The following is a 17,215-nucleotide window of genomic DNA, read 5'->3' on the forward strand; positions in this document are numbered from 1 at the left end:
ATTTAGTATTATTCAATAGTAGCCTGTGGGATAAACCTTAGGGAACAGGGCTCTTGTGTAAATAAAGGGCTGAACAAAACAAATTACTTAATCATTAGTTCTCTTTGTTTATGCCTACTCCTTTGAAATTAGTATTTTAGAAACTTCACATTTTCCTCTCACATGTTTTCTGACCTTACCTTATTGCTACCTGTCCCACGTCTGACTACATCAAGCATGTCAAACTCATGGCCCCCAGGCCACATGTGGCTCACAATTAATAGTTTTATGGCCTAGCCATACAACAGCATGTAAAAAATGTCTTAATAAAAATTTCATAACTTAAATTTTAAAATATCCTGTTATACATAATTATTAATAATGAACATGGCACGTTCGTAATGACTACCGTATTTTTCGGACCATAAGATGCACGTTTTTCCCCCCAGAAGTGGGGGGAAAAAGTTCCTGCGTCTTATGGTCCAAATATAGCCTACACATAAACTTTAAAAAAAAAGTGTTTTTACTTGCCCGGCTCTGTGTGGTCTCTGTGTGCTTGCCCGGCTCTAAAATGGTTCTAAATGCTGCTGTTTACTTTACAGGGTTGATTACATGTGTTTATGACTGTGATGTTGGGTTTTAATGCACATAAAATATTTTAGGACACTATTTGTTTCAGAATCTTTTTTTCTTCATTTCCCTTCTCTAAAAACTGGTGCGTCTTATGGTCCGAAAAATACGGTAATTACCATAATCATGTTCATTGATTTCCTTTATGCAGCTTATGCGCAGGCACACCATTTCTCCCCACTAATACTAACAGCGAATATTTTAGCAGCTGATTGCCACATCATTAGTCTTGGACTGTCTTGTTTGGTGTGAGCAACAGGAAATATTTCGTTTTCAGAGAACAAGAAAAATAGGTTTATTTGTGTTATGCTTATTAATTTGTGCAGTTATTCAGTGTCTGGTGAGTTAATGTTCAAGAAAAAATATTAAATTTTATTAAAATGTTCTATTCTTTTATGTTAACAATTACTTGTTTATTTCAGCCTTTTATATTCAGCATATCTCTATCAAAATAAACCTACATTTTTATGAAAATTGAAGCTTTTGATTTTTGCAGCCCACATACACTTAAACCTTTTTTTTTTTTTTTGGCCTGTATTAGCCTTTGAGTTTGGACATGACAGACTTGGACTACACGATTCGCTGAAATAGCCCAATTAGGGATTATTGCATAACTTGAGAGCTTTGTGCTTTGAAAATAGTATAAGTATTTCTAAGGGGAGGAAACTTAATCCTGTACAAAAGGCCTTCCTATATTTCTGGATTTGCATCCAACCCACACCAGGGCCTGTTCCCATGCTTTTCTCTACATCTTAGATAGCCTCTGACCATGGACTCAAATTCTCATCAGTTTTTCCTCTTCCTACTAATGCAGAAGTCATACATTCCAGTTCTATGTGGTTATTTTAGACATTATAAAATGCTTATTTAACTTAGTAGTGGCTAATATGTCATTGTCTCTAGCCTCTGTCCACCAGCAATCTAAGGAAGCTTTAGAATGCCTCTCCCAATTTTATTTTTATCCAGTATTTTAATTCATTCTTTTTCTAATCACCATATATTGAACAAATTGCTTGCTACTGCTTTTGATATCTCAGCTCTCCCTTCTGAGATCTTTTTGAAGTATGCATTCCCCTTTACAAGGAGGGTTGGTGAGTGATCAAGTCTGTTTTCCAGTGTCAGAAAATGTCGTTATATATTTTCAATGAGTAAATAGATTGGCAGGCTTTTTTGTTCAATACTTGGAAGCTATTATTCTATCATCTCCTGGCTCCTTTGTTGCTATTGAAATATCAGCTATCAGTCTAAAAGTGATTTCTTTTTGGGGAACCATCTTATTAATTTGGTTGCGTCTTAGATCTTCTTTTTGTATTAATGTATGTGATGTCATACAAGTGGCTAGATGTCTGCCCTTTATCCTGTGTGACATTTTTTCAGGCACTTCTTAAATTTGAGGATTAATTTTTCATAAATTCCAGGAAATAATCAGTAATTCTCTCTTTAAATATTGCCTATGCCTCATTATCTTCATTGGACACTGTTCTGTTTTCTTTTAGTATTGGGGAATTTCCATTACTTTCTTGTCAGAAAGTCAAACATTTAAAATATTGTAGATGCCTTGTAATGTTTGTTTATTTCAGGCTGCTGTTCCTCTCTGCAGCCTGAAACAGAAGTCACTCATTATTTTGATTCTTTTGTCAGGGTTTGTGGGCATGATTTGGAAGGAGGCAGGAATTTTATGGTCATATATCAGTCATAATTGCCTCAGGAACACAGAAATCCATCCAGGCATTCCAAGGAGGAAGCTTTTAGAGCGTAGGCAGCTAGTTGTTGGAAAGGGTAAGACAGTAAAAGTCAGAAAAGTTCTGCTGGAAAAGGGGTATTCCAGGGAGCTGGCCCAGAAGCTGGAGCACATCTCAAGTCTCTGGGGGCTGTCACATTGGGATCTCAGCAACTTGTAGTATAAAGTGTGTGGTTCCTAGGTGTTTGTTGAACAGCTGCTGCTAACCCTGTGTCTGTGATCTTCCCACACAGCTATACATCTCCCTAGAGACAAATGGATTCTTCTCTTCTTTTAACAGCTTATGAGAATGCCTCTCACTGGGTAACTCTCACCTGGAATCAGATGCAGAAAGGGCTTCTAGGAGCTGTTTGTGTTTCCAGTCTTATCCCTTGTTACACAGAGCAGAATGGAGAAGGGGTGATAGTGATTTTAAGTTGACAACAATTTGGCATAGATCCTTAAATGTTGCTAATATAACGTCATGCTGTACATATTTTACTTTCTCCTAATCACATGGCTGAAAATTAAGAATTAACCCATCCATCTTGTTTTCTTTTATTTCAGAGAGAAAGAGAAAGAGGTGGAAATATCAATGATGAGAGAGAATCACTGCTCACCTGCCTCCTGAATGCCCCCTACTGGGGGTTGAGCCCACAACCTGAGCATGTGCTTTGACCAGGAATGAAACTGAGACTTACTGGTTCATAGGTTGATGCTCAACCACTGAACCCAACTGCCAGGCTTACACACCCATTTAAGGGACCAATATCCAGAGAGGTCTATTAACTTTTTCAAAACTACATAGGAGATAATGGCAGAAATGGGGTCAGAATCGAGGATTTCCTAGTACTGAAGTACATTATTTTCATGAAATAAGATGTTAACTTGTAGAAAATATCCAAGATTATAATTTCTGCAACTTAGACAAAGAAGTAAGACATTTTGTTCCCATTCAACCCAATCTGACTTTAGAAATCAAGTTCCAGCACCTTTCTTCCTGATAACCTATCTCTTTCAACTTTTTAGTCCCAAGAGAAACTTAGCAAATGTGAAAGGACATTTGTGAAGGTAGAATATGATTCCAAGATGGTTCATTTTCTGTCGACCAGTATCTGGGGATGTCTTGGGCTATCTGCACCATGCTCTAAGAGTTACTACCTCAAAAAAAGCCATCATGATTAAGTGTCATTTCCATTGGACATGCACTCAATATTCCAACTGTCAAATATCACTCAGCAAGTACTTCTTAAGCACCTTTTTTCTTTTTTGCCAGGCTTACAATTCCTATGATCATTATGATATTTCCATGCTACTAACTCTGACATTATTATGTTAGCAAAGTATTTTAAAATATGTCAGTAAAAGTATGCATATTAATTAAAATGTTCCTACATATAAGCCTTAAACTATACTCCTTGAGCTGATTAGAGACAAAAGACTTCTATTAAATACTACTTGATAGGTTAAGTATTTTAATATCTCTGCCAATCATCGCTACAAAAGAATATTTATTGTCAAGCCCAAAATGGATGAAAAAAGGAAATATTAGCATATTGTTGTCTGTTGTGGCCTTATGTTCTTAAGGTAACAGAAAAAACAGCATTTTTAAGCAATGCCCAGACGTCTTGCTCCTGGTGGAAGCCTGTTATCTACCATCAGGTTTTCATTCTGTTTTAAACTCTCATAATTAAAAGACTGATTCTTTGAGTGGATGGATGGAGTGTGAAGCAACATGCCTATAGATTTTTGTGTTAATGGAGATGCTCTTTAGTAGCATATGGAGCACTTTTAGTTGTCAGTCCACTGTGGATATATACTTGGCACTCAGTGTGGAAGCATTGAGCATAAAAACAGGATTCCCACTTTGAACAAACCTTTATTCACACTCCTTCCTCACTTTGCTTTAGCTTTGCTATAGTGTAAAATTTTAGAGAAAATGGATGAATCTGGCAAATATGTGAAGGAGATAGAAATAAGATGAAGCTGGTTAGTAAGGATGGTGATAGATTGGAAAAGTTGGTGAAATTTAGGAGGAAGTTGGCAAAGCAAGTGCCTCTGTGTAAATGAACATGCCCATTGGATTGGGAGAGAAGAATAAAGGCAGGGCTTAGGATTGAAAATACTAGACATAAAGTATCCAAAAACTAGGAATCCATGAGTATAGTTTTGGGGCAAGTGGAATCACCATCAAGACGACCAGATAAAGCCCTGCAAAAATATTCTACTGGCTGGTAACACAAGGATCTGGAGGTGAGAGGGAGTAGGAGGATTTGGACAAACTCAAATTCCCATTTAACCCTTAAACAAGACTGCTCTGTAGGCAGAGAAGATGAAGAGGCCAGGGAAGAGATATGGGGGCTGGTCAAAAGCATGTCAGCAGCTCCTTGTTCAAGGCAAGGACGGGATTTCACAGCTGTCAGTCAGTGTCTGGGTTGTGTAGCCATGGGAGACACAAAGGGGGCTCTTCTGTGCTGCCCTCTAATCAGGAAGAGGATGATGTCCATTTGAATCTCACAGAAAGGCTCTCCCACCCACCCACCCACCCACCTACTGGGCAGCTCTTGGACATTTTCATTTCTATTCTGAGATCACAGGATTTTAGCTTATTTCTATGCACTTAGATTTGATTTTTTTTTTCTCTTGAAATTTCAGAGGGGCTTTGGATTTTCAGTAATGAGTTTCTCCATCCTGGTTTTTCTCCAGCATAATGTCATTCTTGCCTTTGGTAGTATTACACATGGTTGCCATGGAAGTGAGGATTAATTACATCACACAGGAGGGGAGGAGACCCACTAGCAAACCCTCTGGGGCACCGAATGATTTCAACTATTCAATTCCTAGTAACTTCTTAGGAGACAGGATATATTTTTTTGATCATTACAATTTTGGCCTTGATTTTGAAGTTGGAATGTAATTTTTACTGTTATTCTCCTATTTAAAAAGGAGACTATGGACAGAGACTCACTGGATACTGGGATAATAAAAAATATACTAGTAAAAGCAAGCTACTTTTCAGCACACGTTGGAAGTTCTCTGAATTGGAATTTAAAAAAAAAAAGAAGATATACTTTCACCATTTTGATTCCTGCTCTCAAGAGCTGGAGAAAGCAGGCACCGTGCATGCTTGGTTCTAGTTATGTAAAATCTTAAAGGAGTTGGTAATCCTTTGGCAGCTCATTATCAGAATCTCCTCTATTTACCTTAAGACTTCCTGAGGGGCAAAACGCCTTTATTGTCCTTACTCAGCTAATTCTGTTCCTTAATTCCAAGTTAGCTTCTAGTTTAATTGCTGAGCTTTAAGCATTCATTTAGCTTCTCCTTGTTTCCTAGGTGAATGCCTATGGGGAGTCTAGCCCATCTTAGAGTAAGAAGGAAATGGAATGAATAAAGGGACAGCTAGAAAGTGTTTTAACCAAGAGGACAATCCATAAATAACACTGTAGTGATTAACCTGAAAAAATATCCAAGTAAATATCTGTGTGCTGCAAATGATTCCATTTTCATTCTTGCTTAGGAGCTTCAGAACAATGCTCTGAAAAAGGATCTTTCCAGTGCTACAATATTGAAGCATCCATTCATTGCTTAACTAGTGTATCTCCACCCTGGCCAGAGCCACATGATAAGTTTTTTTTTTTACCATTACCACTTTCTGGTCATTGTGGGCCATCATGTTTTCTCTTTCTCATGTGGACCTGGTATAGAGTAGATAATTGCCAGAGTAGATTTTAGAATTTAATGGTACAACAAATTTGAAGGAGGAAGAGGCCATGAATCAAGGAATGTAGGCAGACCGAAGGTGGAAAAGACAAGGAAACAAATTCCACTCTAGAGTCTCCAGAAGGAATGCAGTTCTGTTGCATTCTCCTAAGACACATTTTGAACTTCTGACCTCTAAAACTATAAGTTAATAAATTGTCTCATTTTAAGCCATAAGGTTATGTTCATTTCTTACCACAGCAAAGAAGACTAATGCATACAGCATTAAGGCTCTATCTCTCCCCACCACCAGAGTTCAATATTGCCAAATCCAATGGAAAATTTTAACTTAAGTCATCATACAGTGTCATCTTATTTGACCTCTCAGCAGCCTTTGGCATAAAATACTTTCTTCTTGAAACATTTTTATACTTGACTTTCAGGAGACTACACTACAATGGGTTCCCTCCTAAGTCATTGGCACCTTTTTCTCAATTGCCTTTGTTGCATTTCCACGCTTTTCCTCCCAAACACTGAAAGTCTAAGGCTTAGTCCTGGGATATAGTTTCTAACTACTCTGACTTTCTATGAGATATTATTTTACTTCAAAATCAATCTTTATAATGAAGACAACCAAATCTATGTCACCTGCCCAGAACTCTCCCCTAGGCTTATTTGTCCAACTACATATTCTGCATCTAGATTTTATTGTCTAATAGGCATCTCAGGGATAATTTCATCCATACAATCCTTTTACCTCTCCTAGCATCTCTGTTCACACTGCTTCCCTGTGACTCAAGCTACAAAGCTTATCTCATCAACTCTACTACCGTCCATTCCCCTAACCAAAGCCATCATTTCCTACTGTACTTCAGAAACACCTCCTCACTGGTCTTCACTCCTCCCTTCCCTATCACACCTCCATTGTGTCCATCCTTAGTTTTCATCTTCTACACGACAGTAAATGTGATGCTCTTGAAATGTGAGCAAGATGAATAAGTAAAATGCAAATAGATGATGATGATAGATAGATAGATAGATAGATAGATAGATAGATAGATAGATAGATAGATAGATAGATAATAGATAGACAAACAGGGTGATAGATACAGAGGTAAGTGCTGGGGAAGAAAGAGGGATTTACATAACCCTAAGCACTATTTTATATATAAGAATTGTATTGGGAAGAAACAGGTAAGGCCTGCTCTTTAGTCTTTATATAGTTAAACATTGGAAGTGCTTCCTCAGCAGAAAAGGCCTCGCTGAGAAGATTCTCTCCCCATCATACTCAGAATAAAATCATAACTCCGTTGTAAGTCATGTGAGGCATAATCGCAACCCTGGCTGCAGTTCCATCACTCGCCTCTTTTTCAGCCTGAACCAGCCACACTGTCCGTGTTTGCTGGTGGTTTTTCCTAAAGATGCTGGTGGTTCCTCTCAGGGTCTCCGTCCTTGCTGTTCTGTCTGCCTGGGCCTTTCTGCCAGAACTTCCTGTGGTGCCTCCCTCACATTACCCAAATTTCTGTTTAAATGTCAGTTCATCATAGAGGGGTTTCCTGACCTGTACCCGATTAAACCTGTGTACGTGTGTGCATTGTATTATTTACAGTTAACATGTGTATTGCTGTCTTCTCCACTATGATGTTGTATTCTCCACAGGGACAGATTTTTTTTTTTTTTTTGGGGGGGTGGTTGCTTAATTCTGCATCCTCAGCTCTTAGAAAACAGCTTGGTTCATAGTAAGCACTCTATAAGTAAGGTTATCTATGTGTGTGTATGTATGTATAAAATAAGCAGACTCCCTATGATGAGGGAAAACTTTATTGAAATTGGTGTCAATAAAAGTGTGGCTTACAAAGATATTTATGCAAGGGCTTTACTTTGGGCCAACTCACTGGATAAGAGCTGCATGGTTGCATTAAGTTTGGACCAAGCTTCGTGTGTCTTCCAAAAGATCTCCCTTACCACCCTGTGAGCGACATGGGTTGGGCACTGTGTCAGCAGAACTTACTCTGGCTCATGTCTTATATCATGTGGAAACAGAAGTGGATGGGAGGTGAGTCCCTCATGGGAACCCTGATCAGGTCCCTCTTTCTTTTCAGACATGGGCTTACAGGGGACTAATAGAAGGTGTTGTTTTTAACCGTACAAATGTTCTCCTGAATATTCTTCAGCACACAGCCTCTGCTTTTAGCAATTTCAAAAGCTGAGTGTTTGTGGGGGAAATATAAATATACTTGTATATTATCAGATATATAATGTCTATAATTTAAGCTTTTTGAGGTTAGAAACCATATCTCATATTTCTTTTATCATCCCATAGAAATGAAAACAGCGGGGGATGGGGGAGGGGAAGGAGAAACAAGTGTAATAATCTGAGCAATATTTATTTTAAAAAAATAAGTAAATAAATAAATAGGAGGTGGTGAAGTAACCACACACACACAAAAAAAAATCTAGACCTTGTTTTAAAACCTATTTCCATAAGGATCAGATATATATGCATCAAAACAAAGTAAGAGAATACATGATTTTCCCAAGGCATGTAGAGCTGACCAATGCTGAGTGCTTCAATTATAATCTGGAACCTAGGAAGTAGGGTGTATGCCAGGGCTTCTGATTGAGATGGATATTTTGTAAGAAAAGACCACAGATATTTGAAAATATATAACCTTGCAAATAATAAATATAATTTTACTACCTTAAAAAAACAACAACACAGCACTAAGCATATAATAATGACTTTGAAAAATAAGTATCTTAATTTTGTCTTTTTTATATGAACTCAGCATTAGAAATCATCTGGGGTCCTTCTTTTCTAGTATATGCTTGGTTATGCCAGGAGATCTTTACCTGAGGCCCATAAATGGAATTTTGTAGGTTCATAAACCTTCTAAAATACTACACAACATTTTATGGGTATTTATGTTTTCTTTGGGAAAAGATCCGTAGATTTCCTTAGGTTCACAAAGGGGTCTATTCTCTGAAGGTTGAAAACAACTGAGCTATTCAGACTTGTATGGTTTGTGTGTCTCCTCTGCCCAGAGGAAGGGCTGGGTGAATGAGGAAGGCATGCAGGAGGGCTCTATAATGTGGGTGGACAAAAGGTGGCCATTTGGTGTTGAAATGCCTGCAGTCAACCTTCTTTACTCACCAGGACTCACCTATATCAACATAGCAGCCCAACAATTTCACATGAAGGTGGGAGAGAGAAATTTGAAATTATGTCTGAATTTAATGACAGATAACATGTTGCATGCTGTGAGGGAGGAATAAACTGAAAGGTTAGGGTTTCACTCCCTTGACATTTTGAGTCCTGGAGAGGGCACAGAGGTCTTTCAGTTCCTTCAGTCATGACCCACATAATATTTTTTTTCAAGTGATAAATGACAACGCATTAAGTAACAAAGTAGCTGTATTTAGGATGTTTTACACAGCCATAGGAAGGCCTGACTCTTAAGAGCACATTGTTTGTGAATGAAGTTTTTTAGTTCTAAAACTCTGATCATGGTTTAAGAGTTTCACATGATAATAACACATTTATGCAGTCCTTGATAGTTTACAAAGTATCGTGTTAATGTATGTAGCTAGATATTAACAAGAAAGGAAGCAAAGGAAATCAAACATTATTGTTACTCCAGGAAACTACAGCTTCACACACTCCAGAGGATCACAGTGTTGCCCACAAGGTTTAACAACCCTCCCTTCCCCGCTCTGGTACTGGATTAGGAAAGGGGTGCAGGGGGAGGTAAGCACATACACAATAGAAGTCAAAATGGCATAGGGGGAAGTGCTTGACCATAGAGGCCTGTCAATCTAGCCTGGGGAAAGAAGAGATTGGTTGGGAGGTGGACCTTAGAAGTAATCAAAAGCTTGGGAAGTTGATTGGCTGTTTTGAAAAAGTGCCTGATCCTTCCCAAGCCTGAGATGATATAATTCCAGGGAACAAGGAAGAGCTCTCTCTCACCCACTACCCATGCTCACCCCTTGAGCTAGCGTGTTCTCTCTCCACAGCTTTTTCTTGTGACACTGCCTAGACCCCATTTCCACAGCAACACTTACACCACGTTCTCAACAACTGTGTACTATTTTCAAACGTAGAGGAGGCTCTGAATGGGTTCCCTGATCTATCTCACCTCTCTGTGGGGGAAACTTGAGCAATTTAGATTGATTTCCTGAGAAATATTTGCCCCAGCTCCCTTCGGGTTGGCATCTGATGGTTTCCTCAGTTACTGAGTCCTCTTCCTGCTATTTAAATCTGCCTGCTCTCCTCCTAACTCTAGTAGTCATTTAATAAGACCTGAGGAGCTAATGTTTTTCTGGCAAACCTGGAGGGATACTTTCCCTTCTTTCATGAAGACTGGAGAACTGTTAGCAGTAAAATAATCAGGTTGATGTACTTTAAACAAGGCAGCTGGTTCAAAGGGGAGTTCTTAGGGCACCAGTGAATGGCAGCCTGTCCATGATTGATGCAAATATTTCACTGCTGTTACTACTTGGTTTGAATACAAGACAAAGGTAGAAAAATGTTCCTTAGAGATGATAGTTAGCTTTGAATGGTCCTACTGCAATGACAAGTCTCCAGTGAGCTGGAAAGCTTGCACTAGGAGGATTCCAAAGACTTGATAAATCATGAACGTTTAGAACTTCACTGTGTCAAAGGGGAGAGTGGTATTTATTAATTTGACAAATATTACTCCTAAAATGCAGGGCATCGTCACAAATAGAGAAAATATTTCAAAGCTAAGGACAAAATAAAAAAATGTAACTACCGTGAAATGAAGGAACCTTTCAGGAAAGTTTGACACTGGCTATGTATGCCAGTATTTCTTATATTATGGAGGAGAAAGAATAAGGAGCAGTACAGGAAGCAATTTCCCACATACTGTGTAGGCAACTAGTACCAAATGTCTGGCCTGACTGCCCATCATCATTCTGGCTGCCACCGTGGTGGCTTCTGGGTATTCATTCCTTTGGGTTGTCATGGAAGGACACTGTTAAAATGTAGACAGTGTTAATAAAGTGACTAGGTAACAGCCATTTCCATATTTGTTTATACTAGAATTTTAGAACTTAGCAGAAACCATCTCTTGACACAATAGGCCAGAAGACTTAATGATGAGGACAGAAAATGTCCAGAATTGGAGACACAATCTGGAGAGAGGGATGAGGTGCAGTCATGAGGACACTGGATTTGAAGCAAACACCAAAAGGAAGCATGGAAGTTTGGAGATGACCACATTAGGGATACTCAAAGCTGGTTTTGCAGACACCAACCTTTTCCCCTAGGAATGCTCTGTTGGTAGTTCCTCCATTTAAATTAATGGAATCACATATTCTGTGTCTGATTGAAGACAGGTAGCCACTTCCCCTTTCCCTTTAGCACCATTGCCCCACCTCCTTTGTCCCTAGCCCCCTCTCTCTAAGATATTCAGGTTGCTTCATTGACCAAATGACTAGGAACAAACAGAAATCCCAGGTTGTGAAGACTTAAAAACAATTTTGAAATTCTACTGTACAGTGTCCTCTTTGCTCTTGGATGTGTTGCACATTGTACAGCCATCTAAAAATCCACATAGCGGTTTAGTGAGGTTACAGAAGCTGGGTGTCACCAAAGCAAGTATTTGAAAGAAATCCAACCTTATTTCCACTGGAAAATGGAACCTAAAGAGCTGAGAAGCTTGGAACAGTTGTAGGAAAACACTACATGAGCTCACCAAGCCTGGAAAAGGTGTCATGTATGTGGTTGGCCCCATATAAAAGTCTGCCTTTTTTTTTTTTTTTTAGTTTAATAACATCTAGCTCAGTCCATTGTCCCAAATCACTTCATTTTCATAAATCAAGTTTGGGCTTATTAGCATACAGATGGGGATTCTGGATTTTTTAAGTGAGAATTCTCACTTTGCTGTGTTAAGCAATCTTTTGCTTGCCTGGTGCATTATGAAATCAGATCTAACCTCAGTTCTGCATTCACAGCAGCAAAAGATAAGGGGGAACAGAATTACCCTTGAATTTAAATCTTAATGTCACCACTTACCAGCTCTGTGGCCCCAGGCAAATGACTTAATTTCTCTGACCTTTTTTCCTAATTTGTAAAAATCGGGATTATAGTTGTTACCAAAAGAAGGTTGTGTGAATTAAATGAATTCATATTTGAAGAACATGTGTGGTAAAATACCATGAAAAAGCAGGAATATTCCCTACAGAGGTGTCTCAGATTAACATTAATGGGAATTAAAAAGGTGGTCAGACCTTCCCCAAAGGAGGTGGTCAGACAAAAGAAGGTGGTAGGAGAGGGTCCCTGAGAAACGAGATTTATTTAATATATTGTTTTTGGTTCTAAACTCTAAATTAGTTTAGAACTTGGATATCTTAGTCAGTAATCAGTACCTATTGAACACATGTTTAAAACGAAAACTACATTTTCTGGGGGAATGCGGTACGTGGAAGGGCAAGTCAGCGGACTGAGCTGCTTTTCCGGATTGGAAACCATGTGACTGTTGGACAATGGAAGGGCTGTAGGAAAAGAAAATCTGAGATCTTGGGGTGCGTTAATAATGCTAGTCCCTTGTGATTTTCGCTGGTTTTTAAAAGTCATTTGCTTCACAGACTCTGAAACCTCATTCTGAACTCCTAACTAATGTGAAAGGCATCTGTGTGAAATAGCTAGACATTGAACGCTTTCTTGATGCCTGTACTGCCAGTGACGCAGGCCCATCCTTCATCCAAGACCTGGACAGCCTCGCTCCCACTCTACTTATCCAGGTCACTGTTACTGGTATTTGGACAGTACTAACTTGAATATCTCAGAGTAAGTCAGGTTTACTATTTAGCCCTTTAAAAATAAGTTCATGAGTAAAAAAAAAAAACAAACAGGAACATATTCATAGAAACATGTAAATGATCATTTCACTTGCGAAGAATAGTCCTGTTCAGATGTTAGCTAAGAAGCTTATGCCGAGCTCTGAGATAGTCTTTGGAAGTCAGAGTGGATTTTCTTAAGCTCGCTTACTTCCATTCCTGGACCAAAATTTTCATTACATGTTACTTGTTGAAGTCACTTCTCTTTCAGGATGGCAGCCATCCAGAAGTTGCCTGCCCTATGGTTGCATGTCTTTTCAGTGACTTCATATGTAACTTGGCAGAGTCCTTCCTGGACACCCCTCTACTCTCAGTGACTGCAATCACAGTACCAGTTTTTGTTTGTTTATATCCTCAATGAGCACTTTAAATAAATAGTGACAGGACGGAGAGGGAAGAGAGAAAAGGATGTTAAAGACTGAGGAAAAGATCTGAAATAAACAAGGCACTTTGAAGTTCAATCCAGAAGCTATTGCCTTTCTATGTTCACTAAATTTCCCCCTCACTTACCATTGCATGATTGAGCCACACTGGAAAGATACCATCTAGGGCCTCAGGGTAAACGAGTTCTCGATCGTAGAGAAAGAGTAGCCAGAAAGTCAAAAATACAAACTGGAAAATAAAACATAAAAATAGCATTAGGTTTGTTTTCAACCAGGGCTTTTTAAGAAAACATAACAAAATAAAAATAAATACCAGTTTTAAAGACATTATAAAAATGTAAAATAAAAAAAAAAATCCATATCGTAGAATTGTAATATCAATTCTCTGGGGAGTCTGGAGAGTTAGGGATCAATTATTTGTCACTATGGCAGGCAGAGGATAAAGATAAACAGGATTTGCAGACCATTAAGTCATTTCATTTTAACCAATGACCTCTCTTCTTTAAGCTCACCAAGAGTGCTGAGAGCAGCCACATGGAGTGCCTTGAGTCTTACACTTTCCTTGCCCACCCCCCACATAGACATGGCAAGGGAAAGTAGGAAGGGGAGGTGGGAGTAGTGACAAACTCCCAAACTAGTTAACTGAGAGTTGGATCTCTCCATTGCTCAGAGGTTTAGGTTCATCCCCATTCTCACACAGCCCTTGGCTGTCTTTTCAAAGTGTCTGTGCTCTGTATCAAAGTCAATGAAAAAATGGGGAGGGAGGGGACTGTTAATTTTCCAACTTTCTTATCTTCTTAAATTTCAAAGTTTCAATCTCTAAGCCTTAAAAAATGAATAACTTCCATTGTTATATAAAACTCGGCCTTTAGATTTATGGGGGTGACTGGGGAGGTATCCTGCAGAGTGAAAGTGGAATACCAGTACTTGCTCTGTAATCTGAGAGCTTGGAGTTTGGAGAGTTTCATTTTGCATTTAGTTTGAAGTCTCAATACTTTAGGAAGCAGGATAATGACAAGTGGAAGGAGGTAGTCATGTCTAATTATAGGTCCTGCTGGGCAGCTGGCTGGCTTGATCTGTTTGTTCCCATTCTAACTAACAAATGAAAACATAAGCAGTGCCATAGAAGTGTGGACAGTGTCAGCAAACAAGCTTATTCACTCTGAGTAAGTCTTACTTCTTTCCAATGTCCATTCATATAACAAAATGAATGAGGCACCTATAATATTTTGTGCCCCACACCAGGTATTTCAGACAGATTGTCTCTTGTTTCAATTGCCGTTTTCATGTGCCAACTTTGAAATTTCCATTCTCTCTTTTGTATGGTTTCTACTTGCAGAGGTAACACATGCTTATGGCAGCAAGTGAAACAACATGTATAAAAGGGACAATTAGTTATCTTTCTCCCTAGCACTCTTCATCCCCATAACCCTGCTGGAACCAAGGTTATTCCAGTTTTATTTTGATTAAGAAAGGCCCTTTAAACATCCCTATTAGGACAGCAATAAGGATTTTGCATCAAACATTCACAAAAACACAAAAGCTAATGAGAATTCTGTCAGTATTGTGCTCCCTATGCAGATCTCAGGACATTAAAGCAAATGCATTTGCTCTGGTCTAAAATAATGGACTCAAAACAGCCTTGCCACCCAGGAGACACATACATCCGTATGCACATGTGTATTGCGTTGCATATACATTGTTGGAACTCACCGTGGATACAGGAAAAGCCAGTGTGGTGAAGAGCAGGTCTCTGAAGGCAGTTATGAACTTAATGTCTTTTTTCCCTTTCATTTTCTTCAGCACATCTTCCAGGCAAGCAACCCCGAAGAAAATGGCCTGCAAGAGCTAAATTCATTACAACAAATGAGGGTGTTTTCATTTGCTTTAATTAATACATTATTCACTGACGTAAAGCTCCATCCCTCTGGGAGCAATGTGGATTTGAGAAGGAAGGGTGATGTTGGCTGTTTTGGTTGAAAGCCAATTCAAGGGCTGCTCTTCCAGCTCACTGGGCCCTGACCTTGCTCGCTAAAACCGATTGAGTAAAATTGTTTAGGGGATAATAATGTGTACAGTATTTAGTGTAATGGACTTGAGCAAAAATGGAAACAAACAAACAAAAAAGTCAGCTTAAAAGGAGAATGCAATGAGCTAGATACCTTGGCTGGGGAAAAATAAATAAACAACACAAGGGCAGAGAGAGCCACATACAATGATGGTGGACATGTTCTTCCTAGGAAGAAAAATTAAAAAAAAATGCCTAGTGCTGCAATCTAATTAGAGAAGCCAGAATCAGGGTCAAGAGCACCATAAAGGAGCTCTTTTCTCTCCTGGAGGAAACACACAAAATGCATCTAGCTTATTTGAGGGAGAAGACAGTATTCTTCTTTCATTAAAAGGTTGGTACTTGAACCCTGAACTATGTTGCTCAATGGTTAGAGCATTGTCCTGCACATCGGAGGGTCACAGGTTTGATTCCCTGTCAAACATGTACCTGCATTGCAGTTTTGTTCCCCAGCCCCAATCAGAGCTCATGCAGGAGGCAACCGATTGATGTGTCTCTCTCACATCGATGTTTCTCTTCCTTTCCCTTTCTCTCTCTCTCCTTCCTCCCTCCCTTCCACTCTCTCTAAAATTAATGGGGGGAAAATGTCCTCATGTAAGGATTAACAAAAAAAAAAAAGGGGGTGGGGTTGGTGCCTGAGGCCTTACAGAGAAAATCTGTCTGAGAAAGTGATTTAAGTCTACAGAGATACAGCAAATCATAGACTCTAGTCAGTCACTAACTCCTGTGAATCCTTAAGGTCAGCAAAAAGAGAAGAGGGCCTTTTCAAAGGAAGTAAAATCACATAAAGGCAAACTTTGCCCACTCTTGATTGTTGTACAAATCTGTGACTTCTCATACAGGGTTGGGGTTGATTTTGAATTATGCTTGCATCAGAATTCATGGAATTCCTTGAAAGCTCTGGATTGGTACGAAAGGGTCAGGACTCTGCTCTGAGAGTGTGTGTCAGGCAAGTTCTGGAACCTGGGAACTTGATAGATCAAGTGGGCTATTGGGGAATGACCTCTGGGTCTGAACTCTAGGAAAGCTCTAGCAGGGCTGGCCTCCTGACATCCTTAGGCTGAAGGTGTGAGCGGGAGAGGATGCAAACATGAACTAGATCAGGGATACTCTCAGGTAGGTCCCTATATATGCTAAAGTTCTAGAACTATTGTATCACTTAAAAATCCTAGTGACTACTCAAAGCTATAATAGCTATTTTTTAATGATGTCTTGTTATATATCAGGTACAGATCTAGGCTTTTAATTTCTAATTAACAACCTTATGAGGTAAGTCCTATTATTATTCCCTCTCTTGACCTATTTTACAGATGAGGAAACTGAGGCATAGGGAGATGAACAAACTTCCCTAAAGTCTCATAGCTGGTGTCAGTCAAGGCCAGGATTTGAGACTCAGAGTCTGGTACTTGAGCCAGACTTTTTTTTAAAAAAGTATCAGATTTATAAGAACAGTTCAGATAAAGAACTGCAGGAGGTCAGAAGAAAGCCAATTATCCATAGGTGAGAGAATTAAAAATGACTTCAAAAAATACTGTCTGGCCATCATGGTTCAGTGGTTGAGCGTCAATTTATGAACCAGTAGTTCATAGTTCAATTCCTAGTCAGAGCATATGTCCGGGGTTGCAGGTTCCATCCCCAGTGTGGGGCATGTATGAGGCAGCCAATCATTGATTCTCTCTCATCATTGATGTTTCTCTTTCTCTCTTCCTCTCCCTTCCTCTCTGACATCAATAAAAATATATTTTAAAAAATAGTGATGCCTGATTTCTTCTGATCCAGATATTCTAATTTAATGGGTCTGGGGGTGTAGCCTAGGCTTCAGGATTTAAAAAAAAATCTCCCAAGTGGTTCTACTCAGGGCAGCTAAGACTGAGA

General features: G+C 39.1%; 1 protein-coding gene across 2 annotated transcripts in view; it reads right to left on the reverse strand.

Annotated features, from left to right (window-relative positions):
• ADTRP (androgen dependent TFPI regulating protein) overlaps positions 1 to 17,215 on the reverse strand; it is an 87,010-nt gene that overhangs the window by 38,206 nt on the left and 31,589 nt on the right. For both annotated transcript variants that reach the window (XM_084872763.1, XM_084872762.1), the window contains exons 2-3: positions 14,986 to 15,120; positions 13,400 to 13,501 (exon numbers count right to left, since the gene is read on the reverse strand). In XM_084872763.1, coding sequence (XP_084728889.1) covers positions 13,400 to 13,501; positions 14,986 to 15,120 — 237 coding nt within the window. The remainder of the gene's footprint in view (positions 1 to 13,399; positions 13,502 to 14,985; positions 15,121 to 17,215) is intronic.

This window comes from Pipistrellus hanaki, assembly GCF_964339955.1.
Source record: "Pipistrellus hanaki genome assembly, chromosome: 2".
Classification (NCBI taxonomy): Eukaryota; Metazoa; Chordata; class Mammalia; order Chiroptera; family Vespertilionidae; genus Pipistrellus; species Pipistrellus hanaki.